We start from the raw sequence: 22,878 nt of genomic DNA on the forward strand, positions 1-22,878 counted from the left end.
ACAAGGACTTAAACTGTCCTACAAAGCAAAGTACGCAGCACAAGACAGCACGGTGTAGACAGGAGTCGGGGAGTCTGCTCTAAATCTCAGCACTGGGATCACATAGCCACAGAGAAACCATTACAGTGAGGCCTGCACTTTGGCTGACTCCCCCTTACAACAGGCCGCTTTTCCCCCATTTAGACCCCCCTACACCCCCCCCAGTTGCCAGGAGGCAAGATATATCACTCTCGGCAGCACACCACCTCCAAGGTAGCGGTTCTCCATACTGCCAATAAAAATAACTCCAGCCTTCTTTTTCTCTTCTCTGACCAAAGCCGTTCTGCCTCACAGAGAAGTCAAGAGAACTGCCAGAGCTGAATGCCAACAACTACAGGGTTTCAAAAAAATGACCTGACTTAACTAAAACTACGTGGAAAGCGTGCAATCAGCAGGGTCCAGTCATAGGCATGCACGTCTTGATTGTACTTTAAAGTCAACACGTACAGGAGTACTTACAGTATATACTGTAATGCTCACTTTACCAGAAAGAAGACGAGAGCTCACAAAATGTCACTACCAAATATCCATATTGACTGGTGTGCAAAAAGGTGAAAAGGGTATTCATTCAGGGCAGAATGCAGAATTTGCAAAAAATGCATTTAATGGGAAATGTTGAAAATGTGTGCTGCTGGTTGTTTCAAATGCTGGATTAAGGTGAAAAAGAGTGAAAAATGAAGAGATGAAATAAAAAATTCAACTCAGTTAATTTAGGTAGGAAACAAATTAACAAGCATCTCTCACTGCATATTTTGTTGTGCAGTGCAAGAGCTCACTTTGTCTCAAAGTATGAATATGTTAAAACTAAAGAATGTTCTTGAGGCACGCAGCATATGTTATTCAACCACAATAAGGGCTATTGATGCAATCATATTTTCAGTCTTTTTTAGAAGGCATGGTTTTTATAAAAGCAATAAGAAACAAAGATTGCTGCTGCTGAATATAATGATGCCTTTTGATACGGATCAATGGCTAACTGCACTCTAAATCACAGTAAAATGAATTTAGATGTCTTTCGCATTTAAAAGACTAACGTGGAAAAGGATACTCTTTCCACCATTCTGCAATAAGGGCTGTAGTAATTTATCACTTCTAACAGCAGCCCATGAAACAAAGAGCTGAATAACAGAAATTTCTGATTCTAGCATTTGAGGTCTCATTTCAATGGCTATTTGTTTAGAGTGCAGTCAAGTTAAAAAAAAGGTCATAGAGAGTTTTCAAAAAGCAGCTGTGTAGATGTTATTCCCATTATAAACAGTTCAAAATGGAATACAACACAAGTGTGTTATATACAGCTGGGTAACTGATCCAAAAAAAACAAAAAACAAAACGTAACACATCTTGCTATCAAAACTACTTTCAATTGCCCCAATAATGAAAAATCAGGACTGAATGGTACTTTCTGCATCATTCAGGTCATTGCCGAAGACCAGCCTTGATTAATATCAGAATCATTACTTTTGTAATGTTGTTGGTTTTAGTAGCTGCAAATTTTACAGACTTGGAACAAATAACTTCTGTAATATATTTAGAAATGCATTGAAAACAAAATGGGATTTTTAAAAAATAACTGGCAAACAATAACTGCTATATAGTTAGATTTCATTAGACAGAGTTCAGTTAATAAGCAATGACAGGCATTTTTTTAATACAGTATGTACCAAGTAAAGGTGATGACCTTATGGAATGAATAGTTTTATTACCACTTACATAAAAAGTCTGTCTGCTGAGTGAAATGCTGTAATACAATACAGAAATTCAACAATGAATTGGACCTATTAAAGCTACTCTCTGCTACATATTGGCAACAGTTTTTGAATTGGACAAGCACTGTTTAAAGGGATTTGATTCTTGCAGAGATACAAATGTAAACAAAGATTACTTTTCTCACTGAAAAACCCCCACAAAAGCTTAGAACCAACAAGGCATATTGTTTTGAAAACAGGAAATTATAATATTATTATTGCATTCTGAGTGGAATGTGTGGAACATTTTTTAAAATTATGATTATATTAAGCTTCTAACTGCTAGCAAGCACGTTCACCTAAATTGTCCTATTAAGGTACCAAACTGTATAAATTAATGCAAATGTAAGTTGTTTTTAAAAGAGTAACCCAAATAATTTAGTAAGAAGTAACTTCATTTTCTACCCTCTTTTCTTCCTTAAAAATGCTCTTGTCCAGTAATTAATACTCAGACTATGGCACATTCTAACATGCTTGACTATTTAATTGTCTTGTAGCGGGATTATTGAATAAAGTAAACACACATAACAGTAGATTAAGGAGATATTTAGTATCCTGTACAGACCCTGAAACTAAAATAAGAAAATAAAATATTTCAGATATAGTATGACTTGGAATTTTAGCTGTAATCTTAATCTCAAAATTAACAGATCTCCAAGTTTTCTCTTGGCCCATCAGAATTCAAGTGCTCACTCAATTCATGTGTACAGTACTTCATGTATCCTCAGAATATATACTCAATTCAGTTCACTGCCATGCACTGCTTTTGTACTCTATATATAATGGCATGACCCTGAATATAAGACACAGCCATAGAGTAGGAGAGCAAGAAAAATTCTCCCGTACACCAGGAAGTGCACACATTTGTTAGTTATGTTTCCATTGCCATTATGTACACCACTGTTATGCAAGTAAGCATTAAAATGGGGTTTAAATGTTTCAGCAGTGCATACTGTACCTCAACAAACTCCAATATTAACAATTTCAGTTGTTTTGATGAGTTTATAGACACTGCATGCAATTAATTGATTTCTGAGCATTTCTGTGAAACCAGGCACAATTTTCTATTTTCAAGAAGTATGATTATTAGACGAAGAAAAACAGATTAAATGAAGCTACCATTCCAGTAACATGTAACGCAACACAAGTGCCACCTTTTATCTATTTTGAGTAGTGAAGAAGAACTGCAGCATGCTAGACCAGGCTGTAGGATACTGCAGTGTGCTTTCTCTAACATGAGTTTTGATGTACATTCTAGATGGCTGCATCTGTATTAGTTCCTTAAACTTATTTTCAGAAATCACCTCTTGATGCACAAGGTCATCCAAGAATATTGGATTATAGCTACCCAAAACCTATCCTGCAAAGGAAAGGTTAGCACTGCCAGTCAGTCATTTAGCATTGCAGCAGTGGCAACAGAGCTCTATTCAATTCTACCGATAGGATTTGAAAAATCTAACTTCATTAAAGGAAAGCATTACTGACATTTAAGAGCTTGTGCCCACAGACGAATGAACCGATTTGTGTGAGATCTAGGTGTCACTATAGAGACTGAAGACTCATATGGAATTTATAAATACTGAACAGCCGTAGTCCTTGGTGGCCACCACAAATTCCTGTATTCAATCTACAGTAATCCAAAACAGAGGAAGTGTAGTCCTGGGTGAACCAAGATGAAGGGTGCTTTCGTCATTAAATTCTGTCAGCTACAAATGATGAAAGTGTATTTTGACAATTGTCAAGAAAAAAACAGAATTAAGTTGCAGAAAGCACTGTTATTGTATCCAATAAATCCTTACGTTTAAAAGCCCCGTGTTTGATATTTTCCTGTCATATTCTAGGAGCTAACTTCCACAAGACTGGACTCACCAGTGGATGATAATCTAAATTTATGGCTGACTGTGGACACTGTTAAGGAGTAGAAGCAAGAGAGAAAATATTTTTTTTAAAAGGGGATTTTGCTACGAATATTAATTTTTTACATATACTTTTGACATTCCTAACTGCAATGTAGGAACTTGAAAGATTAACACTGTCACACATTTATCCCTTTACACAGTGATAAAAAAAGTACAGTAAATTAAAAAATTAAGCAAGCACATGACCAGGAATCATTCATTGATCTGTATTATTTCTCTAAATACAGTATATCCATTTGGAATACAGCAACATCCTGACAAGTTTCCTGTCATCATCATGGCAGAATTGTATTGGTTCCTGTGCACTTCATAATCACAGCACTCAAAGGACTTCATAACTACTGAAAAACTTTTGACTTCATCGTCCAGGGGTCTATAATGATCATATGAAATGCAAACTAAAGGAGGGAAGTCACAGAAGTTTAAAAATGGAATCTCTTCAACCACAGAGCTTCTACCATGCAATAACAGAACAGCAGAGTGACTGGAATGTATCTCTTTTGATGAAAAAAGGGAGACTCCATAAGTGATAGAAAAGTTGAATTGTCATTTGAATAGTTCGAGTATTCCTTTAACATGTTTAGTAAGGCTCTAGTGCTGAATTACTGTGCATCACCCGAAGAAGGCTCCACAGCCGATTCGTTGTGTTGCTTTTCTTCTCTTTTCAGCATGGAATAAACCTTTACTTGTCCCATTTTTGAATATCTGCAAGTTTTAAGCTTTGTTTACCAAAGTACAGACAGCATTTATCCTGTGGTAAATCTTTAACACTTAAAGTCATTATATTATTTCACTAATGTTTTGGATTTTAATAAAATTGCAAGTAAAAAAAATATCTGAATAAAAAAACTTTGGATTATTAAACCATGATAAATCATTTGTTTCCATTATATACAGTAAGTAAAATATTTAACAGCAAACGATGTGGCTAAGTATTCGAGTTTGGTGTAAAATGGGTGTTTCCATTTTTTTGCACAGCTTTGTATCTTTGAACTCAAAGATCATCCAGATTTTAAATGCTGCTCATCAAATATACAGCATCAAAAATAACAGTAAAGATGGGGAAAAAGGCGAGAAGTGAAAAGACTTTTCAGTGACCTTGATTACATCATGGACCCACTCTGTACTAATGGAGGCATTAAGCCGTTAATGTTTCGCCTATAGATCCTGTTCAAAGATATCCTCTGGAAGCATACTGATGTCATCCAAATGATTGCTTAAGTGCACAAACTGTAGCCAGCTGTAAGCCTTTGCTGAAAGGGATTACACCCTATAAAAGCACTGACAGGGCATTTTTATCAGCAACACAAGCTACACGTGTATTTAATCTTAGCGATGATAAAGTTTCAGCCATATGGAGGACATCCAGCTAGATACTCCAGTAAACAGTTACAAACACTTTTATAATTAACAAACAGACAAAACAAGGGGAAAATGAAAAAAAAAACTTGGAAAATCCCAGTTTCTCTATCTCTAAAAGAATGTCTCTTGCGGGCATGTACCACACTGTAAAAGAAAATTGTTGACTTGTTGATTGATTTCCACACCAAGTCCTGTCTTTGTAATGGTTTTACCATATGAAATGTCACAAAGAAATTGCAATAAAGACAGTTTAACGGGGTATTGTTCTTTGAAGCAGAAAAATAAATTTTGGTTTTAATGCACTTTGAGTAGACACAACTTTCAATATTTGTACAGTTCAAAACTGCTAAACGTCTTCTGCTAAATGAACAGTTTTCAAGCTTTATCAGAACATTTCAACTGTTCATTGATTTCTGAATTCAAGAACCAAACTGGTCACAGATATAAAGACAAAAATAATCAAGTGCAAGCAGAGATTCAAACCAATGGACCAAACAAAGTATTCTACACAACACACAGTTGCTATGAATGTGGGAATTTATCCTTCCTGCAATTACACAACTTAATTTATTATTAAGGATTAAATATGGACAGTACAATGGGGAAGATAAATTAGAGTATTTATAAATTGTACAGATACCCATCTGTTATGAATGTTGAGGTAAAAGGTTGTGAAATGGCTGGTTGCTTTGTTCTGCTACACAATTTTGCTGGAAATATACAAAAACCAAGGTAGTACTGGCTGCAGGCAACCGGTTCACTCCCAAAACTACAGACAAATAATTTCAACACTGGTACGAATGGGAATTTACATACTGTATACCAAAAGGAAGAAAACAATTTAAAAAAATAAATACAAGACAGAAAAGTAAGAACATTTTAAACAAAAGCACATGCATTGTAAGCTGAAGCTGAGCTGACTTAATTTTATTTACTGGTAAGACACCAGTCATCGTGCACAAACCATATGAGAAAATACTTGACTTGTCTGTTTTGGTGGTAATTCAGTCCTCTCACACTGTTAAGAGGTTCCAGATTACAGCTGTGCTCTTGCTTGGGCTCTTAACTTGTCCATCACCTCTGGACTTGTTTTCACCCCCAAGCTTAGTGATGTTGTCAGAAGTAGTCATACAGTATATGATATATATATACGGGTATGTAGTTTATACAGTACATATACAGTCAATGCCCAAAAAACGCATTACATCAGTTACCAAACTGCAGTTATAATCCTGTTAGCTAGATTTCCTGATATACCTGGTCACCACCATAATATGACATAATATGAGACATTTTACGGTGTCCAGATGTACCATTTGGTTTGAAAATTCCTAACCAGATGGAAGATAAACCACTTACAGCAGGAGAGCTATTTTCCTTGGAGGTCTCCCATCCCTGACTATTTTCTGAACTATGCATTGTTTGATCGTTTTGTAGCTGATCTGCTTATACCAGCCCTTGTTAATTTTTGATGCTTCAGGTATCTGCTGCTCTGATTTGCGCCACTTAAAATGTCCTGAGCCACTCAACTAAAGTAAGGCTGACAGGCTTAACATGGCAACATGAAGAAGGCAACATGGAACAACTTTACAATGTGCTGCATAGGCCAGCATATAGTGTTTTACAAACATTTATCTTAAGATTTCAAGAAGCCCAGAAAACATTTGACAAAGTTAAATTTAATCTCTAAATAACTGGGCTTCATAGAAGAGACTGGATAGGGACAGTAAAGAGTTAAACTTGCAAGGTGGTGTGTTTGAACAACTGAGAAGTAAATCTAACTCTCAACAATCCAATTTTCTGGTCAATTTTTCTAGCAGACCATGAAAATCCCATGCTGGGGGTGTCCAATATGAAAATCATTTGTGCACATAGTACCGTGCAGGCTTACTGCTTCAATTACCCAAGCATCTCCTGAGCATACTGCAACTCGTGCTCTGATACACAGTCAAAATGAAAACAAGAGGACCTCAGGGATGCTGGGAGCTGTGTGCACAGCCATACCAAACACAGGCAAACTGGACACCTGCAGTATTCGATTCGAAAAACAATTATGCTAACCTCATCTAGTTTTCAGAAAATCAGGGGATACTGCCAAGTGAAACAACTTAGAATACAAAAGGCTGACTCGAAAATTGCTATCTTTTGTGAATGTACTGTCAGTAGGGTTAGGGGTTATGCACATAATGAGAAGAAAAAATTCCATCGAACCAAAAGATACGACTGTCAGGACTCAACTGGAAAATTAAAGGAAGGAGGCAAAGTGAACTTACCCTAAAGCCCAAACTCTACTCAGGTTACATGCTGATATCAATTTAGCACCTGTGTAACAGCCAAAAGAAGCAATTGTTGTGAACTAACCTCTGTGGTTCTATAAAAAGTGATAACTGCTGCCAAAACATATAGCTTGCGTAATGTGAGGTCTGGAAGCCAGAAAGAGTGTGATTACGTGACCTAGAGCAGTCTGTTAAAGTGGCTGAAGTAAAACCACTGAGGGAATGGCCATATAGCTAACTGCTCTCTTTCTAGTAACTAAAGAACGGAAGATCATAAAACAGAAAAAGAAAGGGAAAAGAAAAAAATTAAAACTGCCCAGGGGTCTTGCATATCTAAATTAAACTGTTTTCCCTAAAGGTGGACACAAGAAGACAAGAAATCATCTAGCCCTTATGTGTAAGAGTTGATTGGGCCAGGTAAAGAGGTGCTTCAACTGGTTGAATGTCAATCCAGGTTAAAATCCAGAAATACAAACACAAAAGTACAAATTTAGCCACCTTATCAAGACACCAATACATGTACAGTATGTCAGAGGCTGGACTAAGTCAGTGCACTGTCACTTAGCCATCTTGGGTATTAGAAACCAGCAATCTCTAAGCTGGCAATATGTTACTCCCAAACATTGTCCATCAGTGATAGGAGAAAACAAGTCTCCTCACCAAGACTGATATCTATATGTAACATGTGTAGTTATGATGATAGTCATTCTTTGCAGACTAGTCTACCACGCAGGTCCTCTTTAGAAATGAATGAAAGTTTTGTGTATTGCCCTGTTTGACATCTGTGAGTAAGGCACAGATGTGCATGATATACTAATTGTTGATTAAGACAGACCAGTCAATGGGAGGATCCAAGTGTGATCGTGATCCGGGCAGGAGTGCCTAGTTACTACAGAATTCTACTTATAACGATTTATGTGAACCTGACTGCACCGCACAACATATATCAAAGCTGGGGATCTCATTTAGTGCCATTCCTATGCTGCATCTTGACATGACAATGTTCCATCAGAACAGTCCATATTCTCATGTTGTTCCCCATAAAAACATCTTTCTTGTAAAATGAGAATGTGATAGCTATGCTGTGGATGCCCTTCTAGCCAGACTGAACATTTGTGGGGGGTGAGCTCAGATGATGATGTGTGGCATCTATGGCTCAGAGATCTCTGAACAGGCACATGCGAGCCAAGGCTCAATGAGTGGAATGAGACAAAATAACACAAGCCAGGATCGTATTACCTGGACATACCCACAAAAGTGACTTGAACAGATTATACCCAAGTTTCCTTTTACAGGCCTAAAGCTGAGTGCTCACAATAAATTACTCAAAATTAGAACTGATCGCATTGCTGAGAACTGCAACTGAGAAATGCTGAATGGTATGCACATGTAATTTTCAGAGCTCACTTCTTTCTTGTTGACTTTGTTTCAAAGACACTAAATTCGATATTTCATAGTTGTCAGAGTTCATTAACAAGAATGCCAGAGCACACTGGTCACACTAGTTCCAATGTCTTTGAACAGCTTAATTAACCAGTGTGCTCCCCAGAACTAAATCTGATAAAGCACCTAGGAGGTAGACCTTTGAAGGCACAATGGAGAAAACTTCAGAAATTCCAGAAACATTTAAAGCAGCCAACCAATGTACTGCATTAGATGCATGCAATGTGCATGGAGGTTTGTCATATGTATGTCATTTGCACTGTATGTACAGTCACAACCAAGATGTCATGGTTACAAAGCAAACAGCACTGTTTTCAAAGTTCTGTTTTTGAAAGGAAGGTTGTCTTGTTAAATGATCTGCATCTTTTAGTCTCAGATCCCTTAAGATTAAGTTCCCTTAATTACTTTGAGCAATACAATATGTTACCTAATCATAATTCACAAAAGACTGCTGTGTATTATGATACCTAGAAATTTGTGTGGCTTTGATTTCTCCCTGAATCTATAAGTAGATTTTATGTATGATAGTGTTTTAGACTTACACCAATATTTTGATTTTCTTTAGAGATTTTCCAAATTTATCTTAAATTGTGATGTTTTAGGAACCTTAGTTTTGCCTTTGTATTGTTTTAGTGAGTTGAAGGCAATAGTAATTACCATTTGACCACAGCTGGCAATTTAAAAACAGTGTAGATGATAATGGTGTAGGGAAAGGAATTGTATACCCCTGTACATACAGTATGGATTTGATTAAACATTCTGCAAAACCATTTTTGAGCAACAATGGAAGTTAGCTTTACACTTTCCAACTCTTCGCGTTTGTTTAGGCCTTTGAATCAGAAGGTAAACAAGGGATGATGACTTAAACACTGTATCCCCAAACTTTCTCCATTCTTATTTTAAATTACCACACTTGCACTTGGGGTGGGAGAATTAATCACATTTTCCCCTCAGAAGTAGCCAGCTTTTTTTCTGCCATCACTGAAAATTATTTTCTGGCTGTGTGTTGGAGGAAATGATTCATTAAATGCTGCCGAACGATGGGGGCAAGAGCGATCCGGTAGCCATTACCGAAAATTAAAACCAGGCTCTTACCTGAGGCCAGAAGCACAAAGTGTGTGAGCTGTAAGAAGGGCCCAGAGGACATGAGGTATACGAAGTCAAAAGAATGACAGCTTTCTCAATTACCTTGCTTAAGTAACCCCTTGCTGCTGTTTTGAAAGCACCAATTTCACAGCAATTAGAATGTTTTGTTGGCATCACCTTCTGATCTGGCACTTGATTAATTCCCTCACTCGTTAAGGTTGAAACCATGACCTTATGGTGCCTGCTACATATGAAATGAGGATCTGGTGTTGATAGAGAGTTGTTACAACTCTAAGAATGGAGAAACTCCTACAGGGTACAATCGACTAGAGGCCAGTTTGATTGGTTGCTAGAATCCATTTGATCTTAAGATGCCATCTAGTCATTTCTTGAAAGAAGCGGAGTATCAGGATCAATGACATTGCTGTGCACCTTAGTCTTGACTATCAAAACCTCTTGGGTAAAAAACTCCTGTGCTCAGCTTCAAATATATTTTCCCTTAGCTTCCTTGTGTGTCCTCTCTGAGGTAGGACTATTATTTTGTGTGACGTATCTAGTGTTTTGCTTTAGACTAGAAAATGATCTAAAATATACTGCATTCTGTGCTGAGCGGTGTAGTATTCACTGGACACTGTCTGGCCCCTGGCTAACACTTAAGCTCCTTTTTATGTTAAATGTAAAACAGGCAATGCCTAGAAAGTTTTCATATCTATCAAAACACACAAGTTGGTAGGCTCCGTCTGGCAGAGGAACAAGAAACTAAGTTAGAAAAAAATATAATATGAATTCAACAGTTAAAATATTAGGCATGAAATTGAGAAATATAATTGCATGTTAAATTGTTAAATGGGTGTCAAGCCATAGAGATAATTATGTTTAATCCAGCGAAAAACTCAAAATTAAATAAGGGTCAAAATTAACTTCAATAAAAGCAAAAATCCAGTAATTCAAAAAAATCATCCTGCACAATGAAAGCAACAGGAGATGGAATCCAGTAAACTGTACCATTCTAAATGATGCCAATGTGAAACAAAAGGTTGTGATGTTCTTTTAGCTGCACTTTCATAAATCAAAATCCATACAGAAACTCATGGTTTAGCCTAATTGTGCTGTTTTGCCAGGAAAACTGATTGAGGAAAGTGTAAATGGGATTAATAACTTCTTTTACAATTTCTTTTACATTCCCCTCAAACTTTCCAGTGCAGGAGAGCATTCTATTTGTGTGATGGCTTCCTGTCTAAAACGTCTATACCTACATAAAACATCTGGATCGTGACCAACAAAAAAAATCCAAGACTACCGCTGAGCTATTGAATGAAAATTTTGTTTAAAACGTATGTGAAGTGCGAAGCAAATTCACTGTCCCGCAAACAAAACAATCTGCTATTTACAGCAAGGCCAGGAATTTTCCAGGTTTTGTGCCTACTGGAACTCCCTTAAAATAATAATTAGATTAGACCTCTTAAAATATTTATAATATTGAGACTGTTATAATGGTTTTAAGTCAAATACTGCGGCCAGTACCTAAAACCACTAAGTACTATCATCTCCCTATATCAAATTTAAAGTTAATATTGGATGAGATCCTTCAATCTATGAGGAACCAAATAAGATAGACAGTGAATAACCTCCTTTCATTTGTACCATTTCCTATCTCCGATATCTGATTTAAGTTCTTTTAACTTTCTGAAAGGCAGTTTCATAGAAACTTAAGAACTGCATCTTTAGATTACACCACATATACACAGTGTGATAATACATTAGTCACTGCTTAGCAGACAAGCAGTTTGGACAAATATTGTTCCACACTGTACAAATTCTGCAAAGTGATAATGAAGCTTATAGGTTATTTTCAATGCATACAAACAGAATGATCTGCAATCCTGAAACCAAATCATATCTCTGCTCTTAAAACTTATGCATTGCACGATTTATATTCATGCTAATATCCTAATATTTACAAGTGTTGATTGAGTGTGGGTTTATATTAAATTAATCTACTGTACCTTACTAAAATGTATAAAGAAAGGTTACTCCTTTTCACTTTAACATACTGTACTTTTAAAATAGCATCTTTAGGTTCTAGAAGGGTATTATTTCCAATCACTACCCTTTTGAGATAGAACTAGAAAGCAAAAAGTCAGTAAATCACAGGAAATTAAATATAATTATTTGCTAAAGATGTTTCTAAAGTGTACATTATGACATGTGAATGTAGACATTTATATTATGTGCACTTACATTTATACTGTATATATACATATTGAACTCACCAGTGATTTTTTTTAATCATCAGTAATGTCATAAACAAGTAGATGAAAAACATCTACTGTCTATACACATTGGTGGAGATGAAATGCCTGTTCCGTACAGTACATGTATGTTTATAAACATATTGTTAAGAGGGCAGTAGGCTTGTCTGAACCACAATCTCCAGAATGCTGTGAGGATTGATCTACTACTCTCGATCCCGTGATGAGCCTAGAGAAAATAACAGATAAAATGATCATCAACAATCAGGAAGCAAAAGCTTCCAAATGCTGGTTGAATATGCCTTCTGGGGGGGGGGTAAAGGGTAAATTCATGATAGGGAGAAGCCTTAACTGTGTCAGAATGAGCGTTGGCTGAGAACTTAACCCACAGACAGCAGCTTATCTGCATCACTGTGAATAATAAGGGACTGTGAAGAAGACTGTTATAAGCACAAAAAAGAACTTAGGCTTTTGTTTTGTGTTGTCCTCACACTGTTAATAAAAGATCACTGTTTTCTACCTTCCAGCTGTATTTGTGTCTGTTTTTCTGGGCCCTCCTATTTTAAAGATCCTGTTACACAGCACCCAAATTCTTGGGTGTGTCAAAATATACTGGATAGTAATATATTACACAGAAACGATTTAAGGTTAATTCCACACTGAAAAGTGAAAAGAGGAAAACATTTTCTGCTGCGGTGTCTTCTTCAGGTATGCTGCATATATATTTGGACTACATACAAGATGTTTCTAAAAACAAAATATTTATACCCACAAAAACTGTCAAATGAAAACAATTTTGCTCCCGTACAAAGGGAATATTTGTATGGTCTTTTAATTAGCATCACACAAATAATTTATCACTGTGAATTTTGAAGGATGTCAAATAATTAAAATGCAACAAAGGGGCTGTGAGGGTCAGGTATAGGTGGCAAGTTTAGCCACAGTAACCACCTTTTATTTATAAGGGCTGTTTCAAGCTGATATATGACTTAGAAGTAAGAGAGTTGGCGCAAGAAGTGTTCAGTTTCAAGTCTGCGGGTTAAGCGCCCAGCCAGTACTCATTCTGATGTGACCGTGGTTGAACACAGTTAAGGCTTTTTAACCACAGATCTACACTGTTTAGCACTTTTACACTCTTTGGTGTGGAACTGTCATTAACCATTTCAAATTTTGTTTGCAGCTCACGACAGAACTTGGCAGAGAACTGCATGTATCACACTGCAATAAATTCCACTTATGCTGCCACAGGCATTCCTTCTAGTTTTCCCTGAAGCAAAACATTTTGTTTACTGTTATCTGACATTACCATGCCAAGACTTACTTGTCAAAGCAGAAGTCTGGCTCTATCATTATTATGTGTCCCAGGAGTCCAAAACTACAATTTCCAGAAAAATGCACATGCAAATATTGACTCATATTGAAACTAGCAACAGCCAGAATAATATTCTTCCAGGGTAATATAAAGTGGGCCTCAACTACAGAGGTCTTTTGAATTGGCATACAAATTGTCCATTATTTAGTGAATGGAAGCAGTCCAAAAACTGGCCATTTCAGCAAACCTCTGAAACTGCTATTACCGAAAAGGGAGCACATACTGTAGATGTACTCAGGCTACATAGAAAACCTAAATTATCTTTTGGCATGGCAAACAACCTGAAGAGAAAAGGACTGAGCAAGAAACAGTATAAAAGGCAGCTGGGATACTCTGTTCATGAATTACAATTTAGTTGTTCAGACTCACTATTGTGGCTTCATGAGTATGTGACAGACAGGAATAAATAATTTATATCTTGCAGTTTATGCTGTGGTATAACATACAATTCATTAAACATATTGTGAGAGATAATGTAGACACGAAAGTCTCTCACAATTATTGGGCCATGTTGCAGCTTTCCGCAGACACATGCTGGAAGGAGACCTTGTTCCTCTGAAAAAGAGAACTTTGGTCTATTGCTTATGACAAATATTTAGACTAGACAGATATAAACTAAAATCTTATTCTTAGGAGAAACAAAAAACAATCTACCCAATATTTCACTGCAGGACTTTCCTGTTTACATCCTATTTTGGTCTTTAAAATTAAGTCTTGCATTAAAAGAGCAGGCAAAGTAACAACAATAATTCATTAAGGCCTTCAGCTTATATCAGCACTTAAGTCTTTTCTTTGTATAGCATGTGTTCTTTAATGAAATACTTTAGTTAGTGAAAACTTTAATCTGACCTGTTTAGAAAATGCATCTTAAAAGGTTAAACTACTGGAAAATAATTCAATTTACTGACACAGCAACTGTCGACAAAGACACAGCTGTGTTCTTTTGCAACTCCTCTTAGGGAAAGACTTGGAGCAATGCCTAAAGCTTCAATAACTTGAAAATTTAAAAACTGGATTTGATAAAGATATTCTGACAATGCATTTTCAGTTCCAATATGACTGTGATTAACCTGTTAAATGTATTCGATGAACACAAACATCCAATCAGACTTATAGTATAACCCCTAATGATGTTTTAACTCCAATAAAGAAAAATATAGGACAGGGATATAAAGATAGAACATTCAAACCAAGTAATTTTAAGACACTCAAGCAGAGAGAAACATCTATCAATTCAGTAACCGATGAGCCTATTACTATCATAAAGACAATTACACCTCTTCTGTGTGTAAAGAAATTAGACCATGTTAGTTCCAAAAGAATCTTAGCTGCAATGTAAGCCACTTCCTATAAAACCACAAAGCATGTAGACTGGCTAGAGCTGAAATCATCTCTAAATACCACTCGAGCTATGATTAGGAGTTACTTCTGAAACCATTTCCTGTCACATTTTGAAGTTCCTTTTACCCTTTATCGAGGAAAACGTGAATGTTTTTAATTTACGGGTCCAGAAAAGAACACCAAAATGAAACATCATTAGAAAAAAAAAACAGCAACACATGGAGTTAATAGAACACAGTAGTCCAATGACATCATTGTCACATAATTGACCTCCATTTTTTTTCTTATGTATTAAGTGCCAAACTTGTTTGAAGCATTTGTGTGTCATTTATCATTTGTTATAGCATTTGAAGAACATTTCTGCTTCCAGACTGGCATACCATTCATCATAATTCTCCACTCAACTAATCATCATTTTCGAAACATATAATTCTGTATCACCCGAGCTTATGTTGTCTCTTTTGAAAAGATAAAGGAACAAGCTGGTTTTAGCAGTTAATTTCAATAGCCTATGGAGCGAAATAAAATATCCAAGGACAACCAATGTGAATTCAAAAAAAGAAAGAGTATTATTGGGTCTGTCTTGTCAAATTGCACAGCATTTATCAAATTTTGTGAATTGCAGTCACTTTAGGTTTTACTGTAAGCTGCTCAATCATAGCCGGTGTCCGTAACAATAGGTTATTTGATGATATCATCCAACTTTGGCTGAAACATGTATTCCCTATAACTGTCCTCATCTGAGAACAGTATTCTCAGTTTGAAACTGAGCTACTACCCACCACACACAAAACAACAGATCTCAAATCAGAACCTCAGCGAGCACTACAAAATAATCACAGCTGGCATACAAAACTACGTCATGATAAACTGCTGAAATTTCCTCAGATTTTGGATGTTATTATCGGCCATAATTTCAATATAAACAAAAAGAACTTAGACTGCATCCTGTTCTGTAGCTGTTGTGCTTCTGGACATAATTTTTGTGTCTTTTTTTCCAATTTTTAACAAACTCAAGCTGTTCTTTATGCTCAGCTGCGTTTTCTTCTATTGTACAAAAGTACTGAGAGGCATTATTGAAAGGCTGTTTATAAACCATTATTAAAGGTGCATTTCATGTTGATTTCATGTTTAACCAGTATAAAATCCTGTTATTCTCTCTTTGTAATTCACTATGGCTGCATTTACTCAGAGAGGTATTTAAAATATCAACCGTTGCTAAATAGGCTTTTCAGAAAAAAAAACACGATTTCCAAGTAAATAAATATGAAAGTCTTTTTGGACTTCCAAGTGGCTCAGAAAATAAGGTTGGGTCCTGTTGTTCAAGCATATTAAACTATGGGGCAGAGAACAACTGGGAGCCTTTAGAAAATGTTTTACAGTACATTGTGTAAGATCAATAATCACACACGGAACCTATTTTCAGCAGCTCTGACAGAGGTGATGGAGGGTCTGCTGACCTGCAGTTCTGAATGTAATACTTTATAATTGATAAGAGGATTATTGGCAATAATTATACATTTTAAACGATGCATTGCTGCCTTGCAGTGCTAGGAGGCCTGGGTTCAATACCTTGGGTGCTACAGTATCTGCGTGGAGATTGCATGTTCTCCCTGCATTTCCTCCAGGTTTCCTCCACTTTCCTTCCACAGTCCAAAGACATGCTGATACATTCATTAGCTTCTGTTATAAATTGGCCCTGTCATGAGTGTGTAAGTGTGTTTATATCTGTGTATGCCCTGGAATGGACTAGTGCCCTACCCAGGGTGTATTCTACCTTATGTCTAGTGCTTCCTAGGACAGGCCCTGGGCCACCGTGACTATGAACTGAATAAGAGGGTATTGAAAGTGTTGTGAAAACAATGAATTGTGAAATGACTTCAATTTAAATTTAAGTTAATTCACAAGTGCTTTCTGAAAACAGGTCCTTCTACTAGAAGATGTTGAATTCCTTTTCTGCGGTCCAATAGGTCTTAGATCAGAGTAACAGTAGGTGAAACTGCAACCAGGGATTCCCAAGGATCTGTGTGCAATTGAGCAAGCTTCCACAGGGCTGAATAGTCAGAAAGCAAGCACATAGAAGGATATGAGTTCCTGACATTGCACATGCTACGATGAAGCAGTGAGATGACTTGATTCACTACAGGTGATTTTTTTTTTAAAAAGTACTACAATTACTTACTAATAAAAATACTGATAAATCTGATTAGTCAATGTAAGAGAATGAATTCCAGATGTGAGGGAGGGATATAGAGGTGTATTTCGCAGAGACAGCACTGTGCAGAAGTATTAATGTAGAAGCACTAATACTAATGCAGAAAAATGCCCCTGTTTTACCTTAACATCAGACCTCTACATTGACACATTCTGACAAATCTGAGGATTTTATTTTACAAAAATTAAGCTACGCTAGCAGAATGGGTTTTACAAGACGCTGGTGTAAAATAGGATCTCTCTGTTCAGATGAGGTAATATAATTGACAGAAAAAAAGTAATGATCCACCTTTCTCTATGACAATGGAATACAAAGGAAAATAATATGGAAATAAGTTGAATAAGAAAGGTATACAATGTGCCAACATTTTAACTTCTAAAAGATGCAATATTGGCTAAGCCTGAGTGACTTCTGAACTAACAATATGATTTTCAGTTACACTTGTTTGTATCGAGGCTGATAAAGTATAATAGTCTTTCATAACTAGAAATTCTTAGGGTCTCATAGATCAGCTGTCCATCACAATCTACTTAATAATCCTGCTGGCCTCTTAATGAGTAATCACTGAAGCTGGCAACTCCTCGATATTGTATATAACTTTGTAATCTCTCCATATATCTGTCTGAAGCTACATCTGACAATAACACCACAACCCACTGTAAGTGTACGTACAAATACTCAGAAATGTAAATCAAAGCAAAGTTTTGAGCCATACCACTTGTGACATTCAGCGCTTTGATCATCCTTCAGGAGAGCTGCTTCTGCTTCTTCTCGACCTATAGGGGAAAGATACAGAAGAGATGAGAAACATTAGAATGTTCTTCACTTTTGTTTTTCAGCTCTAACATTTCTATGATATATAAGAGAGCAGAGGCTATAATCACAACATCAATACACATGTACCTCATAGATTATAAATGCTGAACATATATTGATGCAGGACTTCCTTTCCATAAAAGGCCCTTTGCAAACTAAAAGCAGCTAACATATACTGGATGTACAATTTGTAGTTGACCAGATTTGGAGTGAGATAGTATGTTTAAATTCAATCTGCAAAGCAAAGGCATTCTCCTCAGGTTAAAGGCACTAGATAGGCGGCAGTTCTCTTTTTAAAATGTAGAATCACCATTTATTTTTGCTCAATTCAAATTTGCTCACAGCTATGAACCCAGTGATAGCACAGGGGGAAGAATGAGGAAGGGTAGTCAGACTCCTCTGTCTCTCCACTTTCAACCCACTTGTCTTTTAACACATCACAGGCAACACAGTCTCATAACGAAGTCTGAGTAGTCCCTCACTGACAGTACAGCAGACACGCAGGCATCCTTGAGACTGCAGGGCTGAGAGAGCTCTGGCCTACTAATTTCATTCTAAAGCAAGCAGCACACAGTGGAATCCCCATCACAGACAGATAGTAACATGACACTCTCAAACCCACAATCCTACAGGTGACCCTATACTTGGACAAGCACCTTTACTGCTTGAGCTACTCTGGAGGCCTTTAAACCCTAACCTGGCATGTGACTTAACTAAGAGATGTTTTTCTCTATTTTATTCTTCTCTAAATGTGTTTCTCTTCAATGTACTGTAAATCTTGCCCAGTTTCTTCAATAGTACTTCTTTTTACGTACTCCTTTCAGAATTATTAATCGTTGGCCACTGACCTATGACACTCAGAATTATAGTGGAGTCACATTACAGATAAAGGACCTATTCAACATTTTGTATTGGCTAAGATCAGAGAACAAAACTGTTTGAATTAGGTGACACACCCCAAAAGAAATACCACAGTATGCCTCTGTATGACTTTAAAAGAATACAAAATGATGTGCCTTTGACTTATCCCCGAGTCAGTGAATGAAAAAATATAGTTCCTCTGATAGTAACACATGATCTTCTTTTGTACTTTACAAATTCAAAGCAAAATCCATCTTCTCCAAAGAATTTAATGGGCAGGATTCCACTAATGTAATTATAATTAAATCTGTGTTGCCCATAATAATTTGCAGTTGTATGGAAGATGTGATATTGTTTAGAGAATTTGAGATCACTTAAGGTTAAAACAGAGACATGCACACTGACCAGACTTCGAGTGGAGGGGTCAAAGAAAAGGGTTAAGGTCACTGTGGTAAAAAACACAGAGACTTTCACACAGTAGCTTGAAAAAATAATCCAAATGGTGTGCGAAATAGTACTGAAAAAAAGGGTGGACTGTAATGAAAAGAGATGTAAACATCTTTATAGAAGGGTTAATGAGGAGCAGCTGGTAGAGGTACATGCCGTCTGAAATCAATAATACAGAAGAAAAAACAGCCATGGTTTCCCTCAGGTGGACAAACACACCAACAGGCCTAACCCTTTCAACACCAAAAAACCACACCTGCATAAAACTGCAGATATGAAAAAAAATCAGACACCTCGTTGTTTTTAAATAAAAAAATAAATACAAATCCAAGTGAAAACAAGAATATAACAGGCAAATGAAGAACGGAGAGTGTTCATCATGTGTTCACAGGAAGGATCATTTTGTTCAAAAAAGGAATATTCTTCCTTCCAGTACATCTTGAAAAAACATTTAATGAAAAATGAAAAACAAATTAGTTATGGAAAAATATTTGCACTGTTGTGTTCTAGTCTAGACTGACTAAAGAATAAATGGTATTAAAGGTAAATGACACTTGGGTATGGTAAAACCTGATGACACAGCACCTATATTCAGAAACTCCATTCCCTGGCAACATTCACAACAAGGTCCATTACTCAAGTCAGACAAGCAATGGAAACAGGCAAGTTTCTCCCATTTGCAGTGAGGCAACAACATGCAGGTCTGCCAATGAATAATCTCAATACCATCACCATTTGAACACAACCTTCAAAAGATTCAGCACTATTGGTGGAAGACACATTTAAAAAAAAAATATATGAGCGATGATAATGCCTTTAAGTAGTGCTGGGCGATAATTCGATAATGATAATTATCGCGATATAATTTTCCTCAATATAATTTTAACAAAGTTCGATAAATGTTCGATATATATGTTTATGCTTTGCGCATGATATGCGCATGCGCACAAAATACTGCGCGAGTGTGCGTGCGTGTTGCAGACCGGGCAGCTAACGTGGTGTTGTTTACCCACACGGTGGTGGCTAACAGGATTGTAGTTAGAGTGGAGAAGAGCGACACTGAAGCAAATGTAGTGCTGCCAACGACCAGCTCGAAGGACGATGACATCGTCGACAGAAAAGGTCATTCAACTTTATCACACTGCTGTATTTAAATTTTTTTTATTAAGATATTTATTTTGTAAATTTTACTCATGCATATTTTGACATAAAAAAGACTTGAATACTCTCTACCTCAGATTTGTTTAATGTTTCTACTGTTTGGCAAGTGTTTGTTGTGTTCTTAAAATAAAGAGTTGTTTAATTTACAAATTAACTGTCTGGTTCCTTCAACTTTCACTCAGGAGAAAAAATCTGCCTTTAAACTTGAAAGAAATAATGATTTGACATTTATCGTGATAATTATCGATACCGACTGATATGAAAATTTTTATCGTGATAATGTTTTTGGCCATATTGCCCAGCCCTACCTTTAAGCATGACTGACTCATATCTGGAGCTAAAAGAGAACATTTCCATTCTGTTTACTACCTGGACTACATACAGTACACATAAAATGCACACATTGCCAAAACCGGAAGCTATTCAAACAATTAATCAAACAGAAAAATTGTAACAAAATGAGCAATTGATTTCTGAAATATTATTCACTTCAAAAGTAAACATGGAAAAGGATCATTGGTATTACGAATAAACTTTTTCTGAGATAACATTTATAGAACTTTTGTCTACAACAAATACAAATCCTGAACATTTTTCTCTATTCTTTCCCCAAAATAAAGGTCAAAGAAAACACCTCACCAGGAGATAAAAAGTATCGCCTATTAATAAAAAAATGTTCTCAGGTATTAATAGCCTACACTTATGCCAGCAGCCATATCACCCTGCAACTCACAACTGGCAACCCACTGAAGCTAAGCAGGTGTGAGCCTGGTCAGTACCTGGATGAGAGACCTCCTGGGAAAAACTAAGGTTGCTGCTGGTGTTAGTGGGGCCAGCAGGGGGCGCTCACCCTGTGGTCCATGTGGGTCCTAATGCCCCAGTATAGTGACGAGGACACTATACTGTAAACAGGCGCCGTCCTTCAGATGAGATGTAAAACCGAGGTCCTGACTCTCTGTGGTCATTAAAAATCCCAGGGCGTTTCTCAAAAAAAGTAGGGGTGTAACCCCAGCGTCCTGGCCAAATTTCCCATTGGCCCTTACCAATTTCATGGCCTCCTAATAATCCCCATCTATGAATTGGCTACATTACTCTGCTCTCCTCCCCAGTGAGCGTTCTGGCGTACTATGGCTGCCGTCGCATCATCCAGGTGGATGCTCCACATTGGTGGTGGTGGAGGGGAGTCCTCATTACCTGTAAAGCGCTTTGAGTGGAGTGTCCAGAAAAGTGCTATATAAGTGTAAGCAATTATTAATTATTATTACAAATAAAACATAAAATGTTTACTTGTAAATTATTTTACTTATTTTTGTCTTAAAGCTAGCACATGAGATGTGACTTTTCTTTAATGTCCATAATTCCAAAGCTATTCTTATCTCTGTATGGAAAATAAAAAAATAACAATTCTGTTAGAAAGGCTAGCTGAACTAGAAACACCACATAGGCCCCAAAGGGTCAAAAGCTCTGTTCTGGTTTCTGAGGTAACAAGAACAACTGCAAATCATGAACTGTTCATGATTAATCAAAGTGGAAGAAAACAAGGCCCTTAGCTAGAGGAGGCCTCATCTTACAGAAAACAAGGAAGTCAGTATGCCTCACTAAATCATCAGTTTAACTTTTATCCATGCTGCAAAAGGCATCAATTATAGCTTTCCAAGAATACAAATCAGCCCCTTAGCAGTACTAAATACAAAACTGCTGTAACAGAACATTGGAAAAGGTGGGAATCCTTTCGCACCTATCAAAAACAAGAGAAAAATACAGACTGCAGTGGGGTACAAGTTTGAAGGAATTCCACAACACAGCCAGGAGTCCCTTCAGAACAAAACCAGGTTTGCTGGTTTCTGGACAAGTGCTGGTTGGAGAAGCCCAATCTGTGCTTGATCTCAGTCAGAGCAGGTTTGTGCCATGGTTGATTTTGTGCCAGGCAAGCTGTTGTCCATTTAGTGCACCAGGCCCTGCCCAAGGCGTCTGTTCTTATTCCCACTTCCTCAACTGATGCCAAAAAAAGACTGAAGGAATGGTAACATATTGTTCTGAAACTTTGCTCAACTGCATTGGGAAACTCTTTCATCTTCTAAGACCTGCCCTCGTGAAAGCCTTCATTACACATTTTATCCCATTAGCTATGAGTTAGTTACCATGTTTGTGCTACAGATGTAAAAGCTTTTCTTACAGCTTCACAGACTGCATTGATCACTGACATGAAACAGCTGCATCAATCTCCGTGCACAAGGTATTGGGGGAAAAAAAAGACAGAATGAAGCCCATGCAAAATAAATTGATTACATGGGAATAAAATACAGAATGTTGACAAAATCTGTCCTTAAAACAGGAATATTTACTAGGTGTCACAATTGCAACAGAAAGCAACAGGAAAAAAACCAACAAAATTCTTAAGTCATATCACATAATGATTCTTTCATAAAATTATGCTGATAAACAGAAACGCAAAGTAATCGCAATTGTATTTCACCTATCTTTTTTTAAATGTGATTTACATACCATTTCAATAAAAATGATTATTAATGCTTTTATCAGTC

At 36.8% G+C, this 22,878-nt stretch overlaps 1 protein-coding gene across 1 annotated transcript in view; it reads right to left on the reverse strand.

Annotated features, from left to right (window-relative positions):
• rmdn3 (regulator of microtubule dynamics 3) overlaps positions 1 to 22,878 on the reverse strand; it is a 59,223-nt gene that overhangs the window by 22,977 nt on the left and 13,368 nt on the right. Inside the window, exon 6 of the mRNA XM_088925511.1 lies at positions 17,766 to 17,826. Within this exon, the coding sequence (XP_088781637.1) occupies positions 17,766 to 17,826 (61 nt within the window). The remainder of the gene's footprint in view (positions 1 to 17,765; positions 17,827 to 22,878) is intronic.

Source organism: Atractosteus spatula, chromosome 9 (assembly GCF_055471065.1).
Source record: "Atractosteus spatula isolate fAtrSpa1 chromosome 9, fAtrSpa1.hap1, whole genome shotgun sequence".
Classification (NCBI taxonomy): Eukaryota; Metazoa; Chordata; class Actinopteri; order Semionotiformes; family Lepisosteidae; genus Atractosteus; species Atractosteus spatula.